At 30.5% G+C, this 19,949-nt stretch overlaps 1 protein-coding gene across 4 annotated transcripts; it reads left to right on the top strand.

Moving 5' to 3' along the window:
* Nucleotides 1–155: 155 nt before the first annotated feature.
* Nucleotides 156–13,353, top strand: LOC141525366 (uncharacterized). Of its 4 annotated transcripts, none has more exons than XM_074239832.1 (10): nt 156–240; nt 7,333–7,355; nt 7,548–7,621; nt 7,878–8,609; nt 8,675–8,904; nt 8,998–9,170; nt 9,301–9,423; nt 10,440–10,496; nt 10,602–10,733; nt 13,139–13,353. In XM_074239832.1, exons 1-10 carry the CDS (start codon nt 179–181, stop codon nt 13,159–13,161), a joined length of 1,629 nt encoding a protein of 542 aa, XP_074095933.1. In that variant the 5' UTR covers nt 156–178; the 3' UTR covers nt 13,162–13,353. The 4 variants fall into 4 exon arrangements, 3 of the variants coding, with proteins under 3 accessions (XP_074095933.1, XP_074095936.1, XP_074095935.1); XM_074239834.1 differs by lacking the exon at nt 156–240 and adding an exon at nt 3,607–3,813; XM_074239835.1 differs by lacking the exon at nt 10,440–10,496.
* The last annotated feature ends 6,596 nt before the right edge of the window (nt 13,354–19,949 follow it).

The raw sequence follows: 19,949 nt of genomic DNA, 5'->3' as shown, positions 1-19,949 counted from the left end.
TAACGAAAAAAACCTAACAATCGTCTAACGTCGTTTCAGTTCGGTAGACTTCGGCACGGTGTTTGTGTGCGTGCGACTATACGTATGCGTGTAGAGTCTACACTGTATAGGTATCTATCATCTATGTACAACAGTGAATAGCTGTACGCGTAAAATTTGTGTACAAATTGTTTTGAATATGAATAAACAAAGTGCATTTATTAATGAAGAAAGTGATGAAAAAATAGTGAAAGAAAATGAGTGAGTACTCTATATACATAAATTTTATTATAATCACAAATGAAGTATTTTTTGAATTTATATACAATACTGCTATAAAAATAACCTAAAAATATTTGATATTAAAATGAGCGATCTTAATTTAGTACCTTTGTTTATTGTGTATAGGTAATACACATTAATGCCGCACAGAGAAAGTATATATGATATTTTATATCTATATAAATGTTCATCGCGCGAAATCCGATGATCAAACTCTTAAAAATATCGTTTTTTTTGTTCAAATTTTTTGAATGAATAATTGTTTTGGTGTGTAATTACACTATTTATACCTAATTATTTATACCTATTATTTATACCTAGCTATTAGTAGATTTCATAGAAATCTAACTATTGCATTGGTCCTCATGACGGAACTTTTGAAAAATTTTGCTATATTTCGACTATACTCGTCGAGCTGAATCGGAAAATGCATATGGTTCAAAAGTTTATATATGTATGTATATATATATATATATTAGATATATCAGATATAACGCGGCTTGTCACGACGATAGCGTCGCCAATTTACGTCGGATCTTTACCAAACTCAACATAATTATTCTACAGATAGATACCGAAGTCAAGTTCGTAGATGAGCTTAATCGGTCAAGTAATTTAGAAATGCCAGGATTTTGAAATTTTCAAAATCATAAAAATTTATATTTCTTCACTTTCTTGCTCGAATAACTCTTGAATGGAATAACTTGTCGAATTTCTGTTAATTGCATCTGAAAGCTCTTCAAATAAGCTTTAATTCGAGTACCATTTCATATGTGTAGACTTGAAATTATTCAGAAATGCTAGGATTATAAAATTTTCAAAATTATACAAATTTACATTTTTTTACTTTCTTACTCGAATAACTTTTGAATGGGATAACTTATTGAAATTCTGTAAAATGCATCTGAAAGCTCTTTAAATAAGCTTCAATTTGAGTACCATACTATATGTTTTGTCTCAAAAGTAGGTCCTATTCCGCTATACCAAATATGAAATTTGCTGTTGCACTCGTTTTACCAAACGTCATCCAAAACTTTAGATTTTTACATTCATTTTCATGAAATCTACTTCCATTTCGGCTGCCGAATGGCCTTTTTTCGTTTTATAGAGAAGAAATACTTAAAGAGCTGAAAAGAAAAAGAAATTGTGAACGTCAAAGGGCATAAATAAAAAATACAAAAAAAATAAAAATACAAATACGATTTACAAGATTCAGTTACGAGACAAACAAATGTGTTAATTCTTACCGAAACTTGCATGACGCATGATAATCCGATTGAAATACCTAATTTCAATTGTATTGTTCAATTCAAACGAGGTACTGTTCCAAAAGGTGGGGTAGCTATTTACCAAAATAATAATAATGTTACTAATATTATGACTCCGAATATTGAAATAAATATTGCACACGTTAGCGATGTTAATGTTAGGCGCTCATTTGTTGGAGATATTTGTGCGTGCTTATGCAAACTTAGAAATGGCCTACACATAGTCATGATAGCAATTTACATTTCTCCGAATCCAAAATTGGACGAGGTAGAGCATTTTATTCATCGCACTTTACTGGAGTACACTGAAGATGGGTCGAAAATACTTGGTACAAATGGTAATAAATTTCCACTTATCTTGGCTGGCGATTTCAACATCAACTTCGCTGATAAAAAATCAGAGCGGTTGACAACTTTTCTTTCGGAAAAATTGAATTTGAAAATGAATAATGATCCACAAGAATCCACAACAAAATATGGGACCACCATTGACGCGGTATTTTCCAGATATTTAGAGGATATCAAGTCTCAAACTTATGTTTCTTATTTCAGTTACCATAAGCCTATAGTTTCAATGATAAAAATTCCAGAATAACCTACATGTATTGTAAGATAATAAAAATATTTTGAACAATATTAACTTCTCATTTATTCAATAAAAGAAAAAAATTTGTTTTCTTATCGGTCACCACGCTCAAAAAGTGTAACTTAAATTAATATCAAAGAAAAAAAAATAGCTTAATACTGCATGAATAAAATAAACAAATAATTATAATTGCATAAGTTGATAAAAAAAGCTATGCAATAGCTTTACCGTGGCAGTCCCCGAGTGCCACACGTGTTTTTTTTTTAATAACTTTTAAACGGCTTGACCGATCAATTCCAAAAACTAATAAGCTCTTCTGATCAAAAAACTACGTCGATCGCTACGAAGCCGGTCAAAATCGGTTGATTCGTTCGTGAGTTATTGTTGACGAAAAAAATCGACAAAAAGTGTTTTTTTCGGATTACACCGATATTTTCGGTCTAATCAATTTGTGTTTGAAAGTTCATTATAGAATTTGAAAAACTGCGTCGAATGCCGCTAACCGCGTGAAAATCGGTTCATTCTTTCAAAATTTATTGCTGTTTGAAAATTAAAAAAATAGTGATTTATTAAACTCCTATCAAACTTTTGAGCTCGGCGAGCTCAAAACTACACGAAAATTAGATTTTTGAACTCGAAGAGCTCAAAAACGTAATAAGTGCAATTTCGAGCGCCTAATTACGAAAGTAGTGGGAAGTTGCAGGGATGGCCTTCAGGGTCAACCGTTTTCCTATTTTTTTTTATAGGGATAGTTTCTTAATCAAAATCTTGATGTATTCTATTTGGTGGTATTAAATGAATTGATTACCAAATATCATTGCATACTCCTTTTAATATATTGAACTTAATAAAAATTTGATTGAGCTACAAAACAGGTCCTTATCCACGAAGATAAGATTGATAGTTCTCGAGTTACAACCCGCAGAATAAAAAGTTGAAAATTTTGAAAAAATAATTCAAATAAACCCTATAGGAAACTTAATCGGCTTTAAAAAAGATTCTTATCTGCGAATTGATCAGACGAACTGTTTTAAAGTTACAGCAGAAAAAAATTCTTTGAATTATTTATATCTTAAAAAATTGAAAAACAAGATTCGATGCTATGAGTTACGTATTAGAACGCCATATTTACCCCATGAAACACGTCATCGGTGTTCAAGGTGCCCAGACAGTTGTTTATCTAAAGACCACAAGTTAAATGTAGGTCGAGACCGTTTCCAACTCTGTACCTTTGCGACCTCTTATTATTTCATTCCATTTTCATTTTTATTTTTAGTACTAGTTTTACTCTCTTTTCATTTTCACTTATACTATTTTCTTATTCAAAATTCTGACCAATAATTAAAACCAAAATAAAATAAATTTTTTAATTTTAAAAACAAAAATATTTATAAGAAAAAGTTGATTTGAAATTTATATTTTTTAAGCGGTCAGATTTAAGAGAATTGAGACTTGAGACCGCGAGTCGTGGATTTAATTTATCCGTAGCCTCAGTCACGAGCGACGCGTTTGAGTGTTAACATCGTCCATGATTTTGTTTTAATAGTAGATTAAAATAGATTTAGTTTTACGGTACTAGTCATAGTCATAGTTCTAATTTTATTATTATTAATAAATTCGTTTTTGTTGTTTTGGTTTTATCAAATATTTTATTTTGATATTTTTTGTACTGGATAATATGAGTTCAATAACTATTGGGTAAGTAATTAAAAATTATATTTTTTAATTTAAATAATAATAAATATTTTACTATTAGAAAATTCCATTTAACAATTGAAATTCCATTAATCTATTAAAAATCTATTATTAATGGAAAATTCTATTATTCCATTAAAAATTAATTATTAATAAAAAAAAAACTCAATTATTCCATTAAAAATCAATTGTTAATGGAAAGTTGACCGAATCCATTAATATAATTGAGGAATAATTCTATTGATCTATAAATGTTCTATTATTATAGAAAAATTCCATTATTCCATTAAAATTTTATTCATAATTGGAAGTCGGCTTAATCCATTAATATTCTTAATTAAAAATTCTATTGGTCTATTAATATTTTATTATTACTAAAAAATTCCATTATTCCATTAAAAATGTATTATTAATAGAAAATTCCATTATTCTATTAAAATTTTATTGATCATGGAAAATAGGCTTAATCCATTAATATTTTTAGTTAAAATTCCATTAGTCTACAGTCATTCTATTATTACTAAAAAATCCCATTATTCCATTAAAATTCTATTGTTAATAGAATGTCAGCTTAATCCATTAATATTCTTGATTAAAATTTCCATTACTCCATTAAAATTTTATTATTAATAGAATGTTGGTTCAATTCATAAATATTTTTAATTAAAAATTTCATTTATTTATGGAAATTCCATTAACAATAGTAATTTCTATTATTCTATTAAAAGCCTATTAAATCATTAGAATTCTACGGTTCCATTCAAAATTCTTTTTAATATTTCATTAAATTATAAAATATTTTATTTTTAATTCGTCCATTAAAGTTCTATTGTTTAATTAAAATTAGATTATTAATAGAATATTCCACTAATCCATTGGAATTCCATAAATCCATTGAAATTCTATTAATAATAGAAATTTCTATTGATCTATAAAATTTACATTAATCCATTAATATTCTACTTTTTAAATATCATTCTTCCATTGAAATTCATTATAATTCTATTAATCCATTGAATTTTTTATTAATACCAGAAAATTGCATTACTTCATAAAATATCTGAGATAAATAGAAGATGTTATTAATCTATTGAGACTCTATTATTAGTAGAAAATTCTATTAGTAATCAAATTTCCTTAATTCAATAAATTTTAAAAAATTTTATTATTCTATCGATATTTAATTGTTAATAGAAAATTCTATTATTTATTAGAATTGCATTTCCAATATAAAATTCAATTTTTCTATTATTGATAAATGATCCACTTATACATCAAAATTCTATTAATCCAATTAACCTATTAGAATTTTATTGATTTATTAGAATTTTTCTATCCATTAAAATTCTATTTCTATTAGAAAACTCCACTTATTCATTTAATTTTTGTTATTCTATTGAAATTCTACTACAAATAAAATTTCCATTGATTTTATAAAATTCTATTATTATTAGATAATTAAAAATTTTATTAATGATAAAAAATTCTATTATTCTATTAAAAATTTATTATTAATGAACAATTCTATTAATTTGTTGGAATTTTATTATTATAATTATTATTATTTTTATGAAAAATTATAGTAAAAATTACAGAAAAAATTTTTTTTCGATGGCATAATAATGAATTGTAACAAAAAAGAAAAGAAGAAAAAAATTTAAAAAGTAAAAAAATGAAATCGCTAAAAATAATATAATCGGAAGCATTTAATACGGGCGGTGTTAGAGGCTTGGGTCAGCACATAGCTAAAATTAGAGTATTGCTTGCATATCTAAGTATCTGCGTATCTCCACACCTAAATACATTTATACATTTATACATTTATAAGAGCTATAGAGTTGGATTTCTTGGCCGGCGGGCCAACCATCAGAAAATTTTACTTTTCTTGCTCTTCACATTTTATAATTTTACATCTTTTTTTATATTTTGTATTCTACAACTTTATTTTCTGCCGAATATCCATAGACTCTATTTTTGTTTCACGGAGAAAAAAATATATAAATATATAGATATATTTATAAAATTCTAACAAACAAGTTTGTAAATCAATGAGTAATTTGAAATGTAATTAATGAAATGATAGGCTTGCAGCGGTCTTGTAATATATATATAAATACTTTCCCTTAAAAGGTATACTTCACGTTTTATAACCTTATCAGATTAATTTGTTCCTTTTTTTTTTTTAAAATAAATTATTTGGTACAATTTTATTAATATTATTATTATTTTGTTTTTTTTTAAATAACAATAATAATGATAATAATAATAAAAAGACCATTCGGCGGCCGAAATGATTCACAAATTTGTCAAATTTCATGTAATTCCACGTGATTTAAAATAATTTTATACAATTTCATGTAATTTTATATAACTTTACAAATGGTCCCAAAATTCTATTTAGTTTCGTATAACTTCGGACAATTCCAGGTAATTCCATATAACTTCGCATAAATTCATACATCCTTATGTAATTCTAACTAAATTCATATAATTTTCTACAACTTCATTCAATTTTGTATAATTTTATACAACTTTGTGTAATTTCACATACTTCCGTATAAATTCATAAAACTCAATATAATTTTACCTAATCCCATTTGAAATATTACATCATTTTAGACGACTTCATATAATTTTATACAACTTCATATAATTCGTAAAAAGTCATGCAACTCTCTACAATTTTATCCAGTTTAATATAGTTTTCTACAACTTCATTTAATTATATATTCTCTTATAAACAACTTCATATAATTTTATATAACTTGGAATAAATTCACACAACTTTGTCAAACTCTCCCTAAATTCATATAATTTTCTACAACTTCATATAATTTCATACAACTTTCTACAATTTTGCTCAGTTCTATATATTTTTACAGTTTTACAATACTTCATTTAATACTATATAATTTTATATAACTTTACATAATTTTATACAACTTCATGTAATCTCAAATAATTTCGTATGAATTCATGCAGCTTTATGTAAACAGACGAGTTCATGTAATTATATATAACTTCATATTATTTCATACTACTTATCATAATTTTAAACAACTTCATATAATTTCATATACTTCCGTATAGATTCATAAAGTTCAATATAACTTTTTCTTATTCCATTTAAAATGTTAGATAATTTCAGACAACTTTGTATAATTTTATGCAACTTGATATAATTTCATACAAATTCGTAAAAATTCATGCAATTTTCTACAACTTCACCCAGTTTTACATAGTTTTGTACAACTTCATTTGATTCTATATAGTTTTATGTAATGTGATCTAACTTAGTATAATTTTATACAACTTCGCGTAATTTTATATGAATCCATGCAGCTTTATGCGAATTTAGACAAGTTCGTATAATTTTATATAACTTCATAAAATTTCATACAAATTCATGTAACTTCATATAACTTCATATATTTTTTTACAACTTCACATAATTTCATGCACTTTCACAAAAATTCTCTATAATTTTATATACTTATAAATAAATTATATTTTATTTTTCAGACCAAATGACTCAAGTCCGCCAGGTAAAATCTCCATCTCTCTCAAATAAAAATTTATCATAAAACCATCACAACTTCACTCAATTTCTCAACACCTCACCCACTAACATACAATACTTCATTCACACAAACATTCATCTAAACATACATCAATAATATATACACAAACATAAATCTAAATAATATTATTTATTTCTACCGAACTGGCAACAACAGGATTTGGTCCTGCCCCTCCTCCGCCACCACCCCCACCAACTGGTCAGATGCCAACGATGAGGATTAATACAGAGGTAGGTCGACAACTACCATCTCATAAATATATGTAAAAACAAGTTAAACAGTCATAGTATGATATTTCAAGTTTAACATCCAATCTTTCATCATCACACTTTCTATTTTAAAAACTAGCTTTAAAATCTCCACGTGTGTCATCAAAAAGTTCTTCAAACAAAATTTATTATCAATTTTATTACTAAAAAAGTTTTACAAAAAATATAATTAATAATTAACAATCAAATTAATTTCAATAAATCTTCGATTTTCTAGAACCAGATGCCGCGCCGACCACAAACATACACTAACGACCCCTACGAGCCACCAGCGGCGATCCAGAACGCGATGATGACCAAGGACAAGAAGCCTTTTACTTACACCCCAGGCATGGGGGGTAAATTGGACCTGTCCCAGATCAGAAGTCCGAGAATGGCTCGCAGAGTCGCCAAAAACGCGAACGATGAAGGAATTGAGGGACCGCCAAAGTCTCCTTTAGCAAACGAGGCTTACAATTCGCGTTCTGTTCCTGGAACAGTCCCAGGAACTACTCTGGTTCCTGGAACGGTTCCAGGAACGGTTCCACTACCCGGAATGGGATCAGTTCCTGGAACCGGTTCGGTTCTTGGAACCGCAACAGTTCCAGTTACTCCACCAGGGCCTGCTAGTCTCTTCATCCAGCCACAGGTTGCAGTTCCTGTGTTCCCAACTAATGTTCCGAGAACTGTTCCATGGAACTCAGTGGAGAAACTCGATAAATCTCAACCGACGTCTCCCGAAACTCCGGGTACGCCGATTCAGATAACTTTGGCGAAAGCGCCGACTCCTTGGCTTCAGCAAAAAAGCAAATCTCCGGAGGAACTTCCTGAGTGGGCTAAACGGACCTCCAACGGTTCTGGACAGGAAAGTCCGCCCAGGGTTCAGATTCCGATTTCGGTTCCAATTCAGGTTCCGGTTTCGGTTCCAGTTCAGGTTCAGAAGCCTGCTGAAAGAGTGATTCCTGTCAAGGTAAGAAAATATTTTAATTGTTTTAATGTCTTAATTTGGGTTTGTTAAATAACTTTTGGTTCCAGATTGAAGACAGACCCTCAATTTTTACGATCAAAAATGAGCCGGGGCACCATCAATTCAAGACGCCGCCGCAGCAGCGCTGGGGGAACCAGAATACGACTGCAAAGGTCACAGTGGCGCCAGCTAAGCCACAGCTTACTGCGCCAGGAACTTACATTGTGCCGATTGCTGTTGAGGGAGCGCAGGAAGTCCCGAATTATGAGTTCCAGTCTACTTCTGCTAATCAGTCCCGGTTAGGACAGTTGTATATTATTATTATTGTTAAGGGTTGTGTAAAATTATATGAGCTTTCGACATAATTAATGAATCGAATATAATTTACTAGAAATCAAGGAAGAAGTATTCAAGATTTACCAGGCGCACCGGTCCAATCCCGTTCATTCAGAGTCTTGCAAAAATTAACTGACACGGACAACGACGAAATAGACAATGACCAACTCCGTAAGCTTCAGTTGACAGAAGATGATAAGGTTTTGATGAACAAATTTAAAGAACAAGGTGAATATAGACATACAATAATTATTGACAGTATTTATATTGTAAAATTCAGTTTTAAATAGAAAACTTGCATTAATTTTTTTTTTTTTATTAAAAATTAATATAAATTCTTTATTAAAATTTTTTCCAGTGGATGGCGACACATACTTACACCAAGAAGAAGACCCAAGATATCGCGGTGCGGCTATTCCATCCCGGGCATTTAGATATTTACAAAATATGACTGATTCCAACGAAGTACCCATCAACAATGGTAATTACCTTTTTTGATTATTTTTCTTCATATCAATATCAATTACTGAAAGCTGACCTCCATTTACTTAACTTGAGAATTCGCAAATGGCACCATCTCTTGGCTCTGAACCAAACTAAATGGAACATAAATCTAAAGTCGTTGGTTTAGCGCGTTTTTATTCTACGACAAAAAATCCCATGACAAAATATGACACATTATAATCATCAATATGATCGTGATCATCATAATAATCATCATTACTGTGATCAATCATCACTATGATCAATTATCATAATCATCATAATGATCGTTATGATCAATTATCATGATCATCATAATGATCACTATCATATTTATAATCATGATCATCATCATGACCATCATGATCATCATGACAATTATGATCATCATAATAATCATCATCACCATCATAATTATAATCATGATCATCATGACGATCATCATGATCATCGTCATCATTGTAATCATGAAGATCATAATAATAATTACCACTATTATGATCATGATCATCATAATAATCATCATCATTACTATGATCAATCATCATGATGTTCATTATAATCATTATCATAATCATGATAGTAATCATTACCATCATGATCATTATGATCATCACTACCATCATCATTATTGATCATGATCATCATAATAATCACCATCCCTATGATCGAAGATCATGATCATCATAATTGTGATCATAATCATCATGACCATCATCACCATCATAATTGTGATCATGATCATCATAGTAATCATCATCATTAGGGCCAGTAAGTTGTCGTTTTTACTTTATTTAAATTTAAAATTAAACATATGAATGCTCATTTCATCTGCGAAAGTCTCGGCCTTAATCATCATCATCAGTAAAATGTTTTCTCGTGAGACTTTTTATCATGATGCTGTTTTGTCGTAAGATATTTTATCATTACGATTTTTTGTCCCGAGATAAAAACTCGAATTACCAAATCTTCTATCACAATAGAATCACAAAAATTAACGTCATAACTTTTTAGCACCCAGAGCAGTCAACAGTGCACTGAAGCGTCAGAACAGAAACTCCCGGTCCTTCGGTGAATAATCATCAACTTTTCTAGTTTTCGGTTTTACCAGCATGGAGTGGCGTGTTTGCATGAAAACAATCGCCCTACCGCCTCTAACCTTAAATAAATTTCCAGATGAGCAGCCAGTGGTGCAAAATCTCCCAGCAAGCGAGCAACAAGCCCCGGAACCTAAAAAATACACCGGAAGCGCGATACCTTCGCGGTCATTCAGGATACTGCAAGCGATGACGACTCCAGATGCTTTGGGTGAGTTAATTTAAAATTCTTCCTAATAATTTAATCCTAACTAAAATGGCCCCGGTCGTTCATCCTCTCTTGCTCCTACCGTCGCTTCCATTTAAAAACCGGCGACGGGATTAGAAATAAATATTAACGCATCAGTGAGAGAGAATGGGACGTAAAGGCAATCTATCACCAAAAACAATCTATTTATTTGTTGTGCAGCAAGCCGAGAAATTCCCGTGGGCCATCAGGGTTTATTTATCCCGTACACGACGCCTGTTTATTGGGCGTATTACCCGTTAGCTTACGTCCCTAATCAAGAGCAAGTACCATCCGCTAACCCCAACAATCTAAACAATATCGGCTGTTATCCGGGTGTGTTTTACGTAGGAGTCGCTAAACTTGATGATTTTGTCACTGCCAATGACATTGCTAGTCAAGATTTAACCCTAGAGTCGGAAAAGAGTCACTTGAAAAACGAGAAATGCCAGAGTTTAGCTGCTAAAGAGCTTGGACTGATGGTTCCTGGTGATTCTGGGTATGGAAAAGCTAAAGAGCTGGTTGATAATCCTCCCCAGAGTGAAACAATGATGTATAATGGCACTCAAGCTCAAGAAATGTTGATAAACCAACCTGGAACTATGCTTAGAGAAAGTTTTAATCAAAAAGAAGCCTTGGAACCATCAAAAAACCACTTGGAACCATCAACGAACCACTTGGAACTTCAAGAAATTGCATTAGCTGATGTTCCTTGCTATTTGAAAGCTTCTAATCTAGTCACAAATTATCTTCAAAGCCAAAATATGACTCTTAATAGCGTTCAGAGTCACGAACCAGTCCCGAACCAACCTGGAACTATGATTACAGCTGGTTCCAGTTCTTATAAAGCTTCGGATCAAGCCACTAGTCATTCCCAGCCCCCAGAACTACCTACTAACGACGTCCCGACTTACAATCTCATCATAACCCAGCCGAAGATGAAGTTTTATATCAACCCAAGCCCAAATGAAGCTTTAAATCCTCCAAAATTTCAAGGAAATGCTTCTTCTAAAACTTCTAATCATTTAAAAGCTTCAGATCTGATATTTAATTCTGCCCAGTATCAAAAAATGGATGTTCCAAATCGGCCTAAAGCTTCATTCGATCAGAGTTCCACTAAAGTTCTTACCAGTTCCCAGAACCAAAATCTTCCAACCAGCAATTTGACTGCGATCCAACTTGGAACCCCACCAGAACTCCCTTGTTCCACAGTTCCAGCCTCCGAGAACCAGGAACAAGCTTCCATTGATGGTCCAAACTCTTACCAAGCAAACTGTCCCATGAACATCCTCCACGAAGAAGAAGACACCTCTGATAGTTCTAACAATGTCGACGACGGAGTTCCGGAGACATCAACTGACTCTGATTCTGATTCCTACTTGGCATACTCGACTGGCCTGAACCCGGACTCTGATTCCAAGGACACTGTTGAAGAAGCTCCAACTGTCAACGTAAGTCTTCCTTTAAAGACCAAGTCCTATTCCGAGGAGGTCCACGTGGATTTTACGCTGAGCAGACCCAAATCTTGGTGCCCAGAACCTTCCAAGTTCCAGGAACAGAAGGAGGAAATAGAAGAACATCAAGACAAAGAAACTGATGATGATGACAGTGGAGTGAATTCTCAATCTGATTTAAGTCGCATGATTTCCGAAGTTGATACTGACTCGGAATGTTCTCCAAGGAAGGTCAGTTCCTACAAGCGAACTCAGACTCACTCTAGATTGTTTAAATTGATCAGTAAGAATGATTCGCCTTTTTTTAAAGACACTAAAGAAGAAGAAATTATTTCTTTAAAAAAATCTGGCAAGATTACGATAAAAAATTTGAATTATCCCGCGCAAAGTTTGAATTCTCCCGCTAAAGCGCCGCCTGGAGGGACGCTGAAGAATTTCAGGCGGCCATTAAGTCTGGAAGTTAAGGAAGACGATTTTTACTTAAAATGGAAGGATTCTAATGGAAAAAAGGGGAATTTGGGGAGAAAATTTGTCAAACCGACTGTTTTATGCCCACGAACGAAAAGTTTTAAAAATTTAACAAAATTATCGGACTAATTAAGCCGTTTTTTTATAAATTTATCTACTTTTATAATCTTTTCTACTGATATTATGTTTTTGTAACGTGTTACATGTCTCTCACGAATGCTCAAGGATTTAAAACTAACAACTGCTGATGGATGATAAATAGGTTAACAAAATTAATAATAAATAGATAAAGAGAGTGAGAATATGAGAAATGAAAAACGAGCCGAGGGATGACGGGTCAGCGGATTATTGTTTTTGGTACATATTTTTTTTTATACGTTTTTTTCTCGTCGTCGAATCCTAACCGCTAATTTTTTAAGATTTACTTAGATAAAAAAAACTTGTTGCTAATTATAATTTTCTTTTCAGGTCCTGACACATCGGAGTTCTGATCCCGGACTAGATTTTTTGCGTGCTATTTTTCATTTCTAATTTATTTTATTTATTTATTATTAATTTTTTCGTTTTTTGATTAACCGGTTTTTTATAAACAAATTTTATTTCGAAGATGTGTATGCTTATATTTTTGATTATATATTAATTAATATTGATATTGTAAAGAATAAATAAACTATTTATGTTTACGCTCTTGACGACTTATTTGAATTTGAATTTTCCCGCCAATGCGCCGCCTGGAGAGACGCCAAGGAACTACGCACCATTTTCGCTCCATTTTTCATTAAAAAATGTATATAAGTTTGTGATTATTTTGAGGTATTTTGTTAGATAATAAAAAAAGATATCATTTTTTCAATGAATTATTTTTTATTGATATTAACATGGAAAATTTTACTGTGAAATCGTTTAAGTTCTCCTGAATACCTCCATGTTCTTTTTTTAGATGTTATTATTCAGAAATTCTGTACTCAAAAGAAGTAGGATCTCATGTATTGTCCTTGTTACAAGGATGGTACTTTTGACTCTGAAAGTTGATTTTTATTGAATTTTAAAATACTATTTTTATATAATATAATAGTATTATTATTATTAACATATAATTTATATAATAAAACTTACATCTTTTAACATTATTGTATGTTATTGTTGTAACTAAGACTGATTATTATCAGTTGAAGTCGGCTATTTTATACTAAAATTCGATGTCAAAAAGTGGGAGCTGGTTATTTTTAATCATAAAAAAAATTAATGACTTAGTAGCTTAAAAATTCCGAAACGTATCTATAAGTTAACGGATAAAATGCTGGGTTTTAGGGACTCTGAAATTTTTCGGAGCAATTTAAGGTAGCTCATTAAAAAGCTGAGAAAATTTCCCAAAGAATGATAGCTTGCACGACCCGATATCTCTCAGGTCATTTTTTTGATTAATTGATTAATAAAATATTAATCATTTAATTTCCTATTAATTTTTCAGTTAATATATTAATGTGGGTAGTCATTTTACTCGGGATGAGGATCTCTAGGTCGCACTCTGCGTCGATTTTACAATTTTCAAATTTTTAAAATCATACTTTAAAAGTCGAAGGTCAAAAGTACAAAAATCAAATTCTACTGTTTTATTTCGATATTGATAGTTTTATCTCTGATCTCAAGATAATAAATCTTAATGAGTTTTTTGACAATTTTTATACAGATGTAGATGTATTAGTTTCAAAGCAATTAAAGTTTGATAAAAAAAAAAAAAAAAAAAAAAACAAACAAACCTATTAAGTGATAAAAATCATCGATTGAAATAAAATACATTGTATCTAAATACTATAAAAATTGATGACTGAAATTATCGATCGCTATAAGAGAGTGAGTCACTTTTTCTAACGAACTTTATCGAAAATTTTGTCGTGAGGATCTGAACTATAAACGAACTTATTAATGTCACCTTGAGTTGTCTAATGGTGCAAAAACTGACTGATAGCTTCTGTGTGAAAATTTAAATACATTTGATTGTTTTCAAGAAAATAAATATTTAACCCGCGTCTCAATAACTCTACATTTAATTTATTTTTTAATTCATTGATTCTTTCAGAATTTTCTACTACAAATTAATCATAAGTTAGAAAAAGTTCAATTTTAGGGACGCAGGTACTTTTTAGAACAATTTAAGTAAGCTTATTGAACAGCTGAGCAAATTACCTAAAAAATGACACCTCGCACGACTCGATGACTCTCAGGTCAATTTTTTGATTAATTGATTTGTGATGGTAAAAAGTGAGTGCGAGCGAGACGGTAGAGCAGCAGAATTTATTTTTGATGTATCATCATTATTATTACTATTGTTATTATCGTTATTATTACTATTATTATCGTTCTTGTCATTATTAATACCGGAGTGTATTTAATATACTAAAGATGTTTTTTTAAATATATAATTGTTCATTTACATTTCTTTGTTTAATGGAAAAGTTTATTTAAATTTTAAATATTTTGACTGCGATTTATTATTATTTGGAAATACGCGCGAATTTTTTTTTGAGTACGCCGCCGCGGCGAGAGATGGCGAAGAATTTCGCCGTTCGTTCGTTTGCAGTAAAAACCGACGAGCTAATATAAGCGAAACTGCGTGGCGATAATTTTTGTTCTTTTAAAGAACAAAAATTTATTTACCTGAAAGAAAGAATTAATTGAATTCTCGAACAGATTCAAAATATATGAATAATTATTTAATTAATTATTTTCTTTGTGAATTAACTTGTTTGTACTAAGTCCCAGAAATGAAATTAGTATGGGAAATTATTTTGGTGAAAATTATTATTTGGCAAATGTTATTTTTTCTAAGTCCCGAACGACTTTTGTATGGAATTGATTTTGTATGAAATTTATTGAAATTTATTGAAATTGATCCAGACTGGACTAGGGGCAAGTAGGGCCGGGAAGGGGTTGCTTTCCAAGCACCCAGAGGGAAGTAGGGCCGGGAAGGGTTGCTTTTCAAGCACCCAGACGGGATTAAGGGCAGGTAGGGCCGTGCGCAACTGTCGGTAAAATAGGAATACTACTGCGTAAAGGTAGTAGACAGAGTTTGGCCACCAGGTGGCACCGACAAACAGAAAAACAAACGGTGTGTACGGGTTATGTGCGATATAGTAAAGTTTGACATAAAGTTTGTAAATTTTATAACTTAAGTTTCGATATTTGTTGTTTGTTGTCTTAAATAAATAGAGTACTAATTATAATCAGGCTCAAATTTCATTTATAAGTAATATAAGCTATCCCTGAAAAGATCCTGGACTCCGGCGAGATTTCATTCGAGCTAGGGGATATAGATATAGAGGTAAGCCTTGACTGTAACACAACAGTAATAAAGTCTATTTTTTTGAAGTAAAAACCGGAAAAATACCCGTTACAGATTAATAAAATATTAATCAATTAATTTGCTATTAATTATAGACTTAATATATTAATGTGGGTAGTCATTTTACTCGGGCTGACGATCTCTAGGTTGCACTTTGCATCGATTTTTAATTTTCTGAAATTTTCGAATTCCTAATTCGAACGTGAACGACATAATAAATCCTTCGGTCAATCTTGAAATAAAAAACTAGTTTTTTGCTATTCTCAGAAAATTTTTCGTTATTGTGCTTACATAGTTATTCTTATTAACGCTTAGTCACGAATAATAATTGTTTTTCCTCTGTAGAATACATTGGGAATGTGATGAATCGCTTGACCCATGCCGTTTTTTATTTCGATTATGTAGTAAGGTACGATAGGTAACTGGTAGTATGTTTCTCCGATCCAGATGCCAACAGTGAGCGGCGTAAGTTCTTTATACTCTAGATTTATTTTATAAATCACCTGATTTTTATCAGGGCATTGAATTATTGGTGGTGCTTCCGTTCGAGGTTCTTCTTTGGATGACGACGGGCAAGCATAAACTAGTCCATTAAAACCGCCTTCAAAATTCCCTAAGAAAAAAAAAATTAATTAATTATGATAATAATTAATTGAAATATTACTAGCAACCTACATGAAAAACCAAGGATGGCTACCAGAAGAACAAGCAGGCTTTTGTTGGACAACATTACTCTTTTACAATTTTACTCCTACTGCAGTACGTAGTTGTGATCTACATTTTAACGGCACGTGGCATCCAGATGACGCTCTGCATTCAGCCATGAATAATGTTGATACCATTTTTTATTAGCCTATATTTTTTTACTATTTTTTTCCTCTTCGCCGATTCCTAATCGCTGATTTTTTAAATTAAAATTAAACAAATTTACGATTTGACTACTACTCATTTTTTTCTTAAATTAATATATTATAATTATAATTTTAATCGATTTATATTAAGATTGTGAAAATAAAATAACCGAATAACCTAATTATATACTATAAAAAAAATGATATGCACAGGTTAAAATCTCCGGAACCATTTTTGCGCATGCGTAGAAATAGTTCCGACCAACTGCGCATGAGCAGGAGTTGTTCCAAGTTAATTAAGCTTGCGCAGTTTTTTTTTATGATTATGAAATGTAATTTCTAGCCTTACGGGCATTGATTTTAATGATCAATAGTAATTTAGCAAATTAATCACAAGAACCTTGAGAATAACGGTTTTAATGCGTTAATACAATAAAAATGTGCGATGCATTGCGTTTTTCTATAAATTATTTATTTTTATTTTATAATGTTAATATTAATTAATTAATAAAATAATATAATGTATTAAAAAAAGAATAAAATCAGGCCCGTAATTAAAGTCATTAATAAAAACGAGTGTGTAAGCACAATAAAAATATTTTGTCTAAAAATTACAAAGACTACTTTTTTATTTTTAAATTTATGCGAAAAAAGATAATTTCTTGGATTTTTACTGGATTTTTTTTTGTTAAGCCAGCAGTAAAAGCGTGATTTTAGGGATTTAGAATTTATTTTGAACAATTTCAGTTGGCTCATCAAAGAACTGATAGAATTTCCTAAAAAATGACACCTCGCACGACTCTATAGCTCTTAGGTCAATTTTTTGATTAATCGATTAATAAAATATTAATCAATTAATTTGCTATTAATCATTGACTTAACATATTAATGTGGGTAGTCATTCTACTTGGGTTGACGATTCCTAGGTCGCACTCTGCGTCGATTTTTAAATTTCTAAAATTTTTAAAATACTTATAAATTTATTTAATTTTATAAAATAAAAAATATTGATAGATAATTTTTTTAAATGTTCATACTGAAATGATGAGTCAAATTTTCACATTGTTAGATAACTGGCAGTCGAGTTGAGCTTTGTTTATAGCTTCGATCCTCACGAAAAGTTGTTAAATTTTTCTAGAAAAACTCGGACAAGTTTACAAAATTTTTTGATTACTCTAAGATATTTTGTTTGCTAATAAAGAAAGATATAATTTGTTTTTACTTTCTAAAAAATTTTTTATGTATCCAAAATTACTGACATATTTTTTTTTAGTTGTTAGTTAGATGCAGGCCTAAAACGACACTTTCCTTCCGAACACAGTAAAGACAAACACTCGAAATCGCTTTGGCACTGAAATTTAATATTATTTACGTTTTATTCATTAAATTTTTAAATAATAAGACTTACTTCTTCTACTACAGCGATTGCAACTGCAATGAAAAATAGGATCAATAAAATCAACGCTTTAATCATGGCTGTATTTTATTGTTGGATATAAGACTAATTATTGTTAGTCAAAGTCGGCATTTTTATACAAAAGATAGATGTCGAAAAGTGGGAGCGGGTTATTTTTGTTTCTAAAAAAATTAATGCCTTGGCGGCTTAAAAATTATGAAATGCAATTATGAGCTAACGAATAAAATGCTCGATTTTAGGGAATCAAGAATTTTTTGGAGCAATTTAAGAAGGCTCATTAAAAAGCTGAGAACATTTCCTAAAAAATGATACCTTGCTCGACCCAATATCTCTCAGGTCAATTCGTTGATTAATTGATTAATAAAATATTAATCAATTAATTTGCCATTAATAATTAACTTAACATACTAATGTTGATAATCGGTGTCGATTTTTAATTTTCTAAAATTTTCAAAATCCGACTCCTTAAATTTTTGATTCTAAAATTTATTGAGCCATCTCCAATCGCTTTGAAAAATTTCGGGAACCCTGTATTTAGATTCTCAATTTAGATACGATGCATTTCTTAATAATCTCGATTTTATCGTAAGCAATCAGTTGAAAATAATCGTTTTTTGTTTTGATTGTGTCTGTGACTGGATACAGTTATATCCTAAAGTTGAAGAATCCGTGTTACTCTTACATGTTGGACAGCAAACGATCACTAAAATAGGCGAGAGTTAACGATTAAAAATAATTAGCAGTATAAGTCAACCAACTATTCTTTAATATTAATAGAATTCATATACTACGCATTTTTGTTTAATCGATCATTTTCATGCCTATAAAATTATTTTATAGAACCTTAATCGTTTTTGTACTAATACACAGACACCGTATAAAATTTTCAGAAAAACAAACTAATTATTGAAAATTACTACCTTTAGATTCAAGAATAGGCTACCAATATCTAAATAAAACAATTTAATTTCATTTTTTATCGTCTTGACCTACGAACTCTGAAGTAGAATTTTTGAAATTTTCGAAATTTAAAATTCTACGCAGAGTACGACCTAGAAATCGTCAGCCCAAGTAAAATGATTACCTACATTGATATTTTAATTTAACAATTAATGGGAAATTAATTTATTAATATTTTATTAATCGATTAATCAAAAAATTGACCTGAGAGGCATAGAATCGTGCGAGGTATCATTTTTTAGGAAATTTTATCAGCTTTTCAACGAGCCTACTGGAATTGCCCTTAAAAATTTTCTAAGCCGTTGAATTCTTGCTCTTTCTGCCTTGTAATGAATTCATCTGCACTTAGTATTATTCAATGAGATTTTTTAATTTCATCAAATTTCATGATAAGTTTCTAAGATATTTTGAGCGGATGCAATTATATTTAATAATAACCGTGCTGTCGTCAGTTACTTAAAAATAAATATTATTTTATTTCTAATTGTTCGGACAGAGATTATGATTACGAAGAATTTTGTTTTGTAGATTCACAAACTTGCCCGTAAGTGTGAGTTAATCATAAATGTGTGGGTAGTAATGGAAGAATCCATGTGGAACATTAACCACACCCGAACTCTTAAACTAAAATGATAAGTCAAGGTTTTCGATGTCTATAAAAACATCTTACTTATTTTTTATATGATTCTAACAAATAATAAACTGAAT

This window comes from Cotesia typhae, unplaced genomic scaffold (assembly GCF_013202065.1).
Source record: "Cotesia typhae breed Kobodo isofemale line unplaced genomic scaffold, CoteBio_Ctyphae contig_26, whole genome shotgun sequence".
NCBI lineage: Eukaryota > Metazoa > Arthropoda > Insecta > Hymenoptera > Braconidae > Cotesia > Cotesia typhae.
Note: the sequence above shows the minus strand (reverse complement) of the source record. Positions and strands in the feature narration are given on the sequence as shown.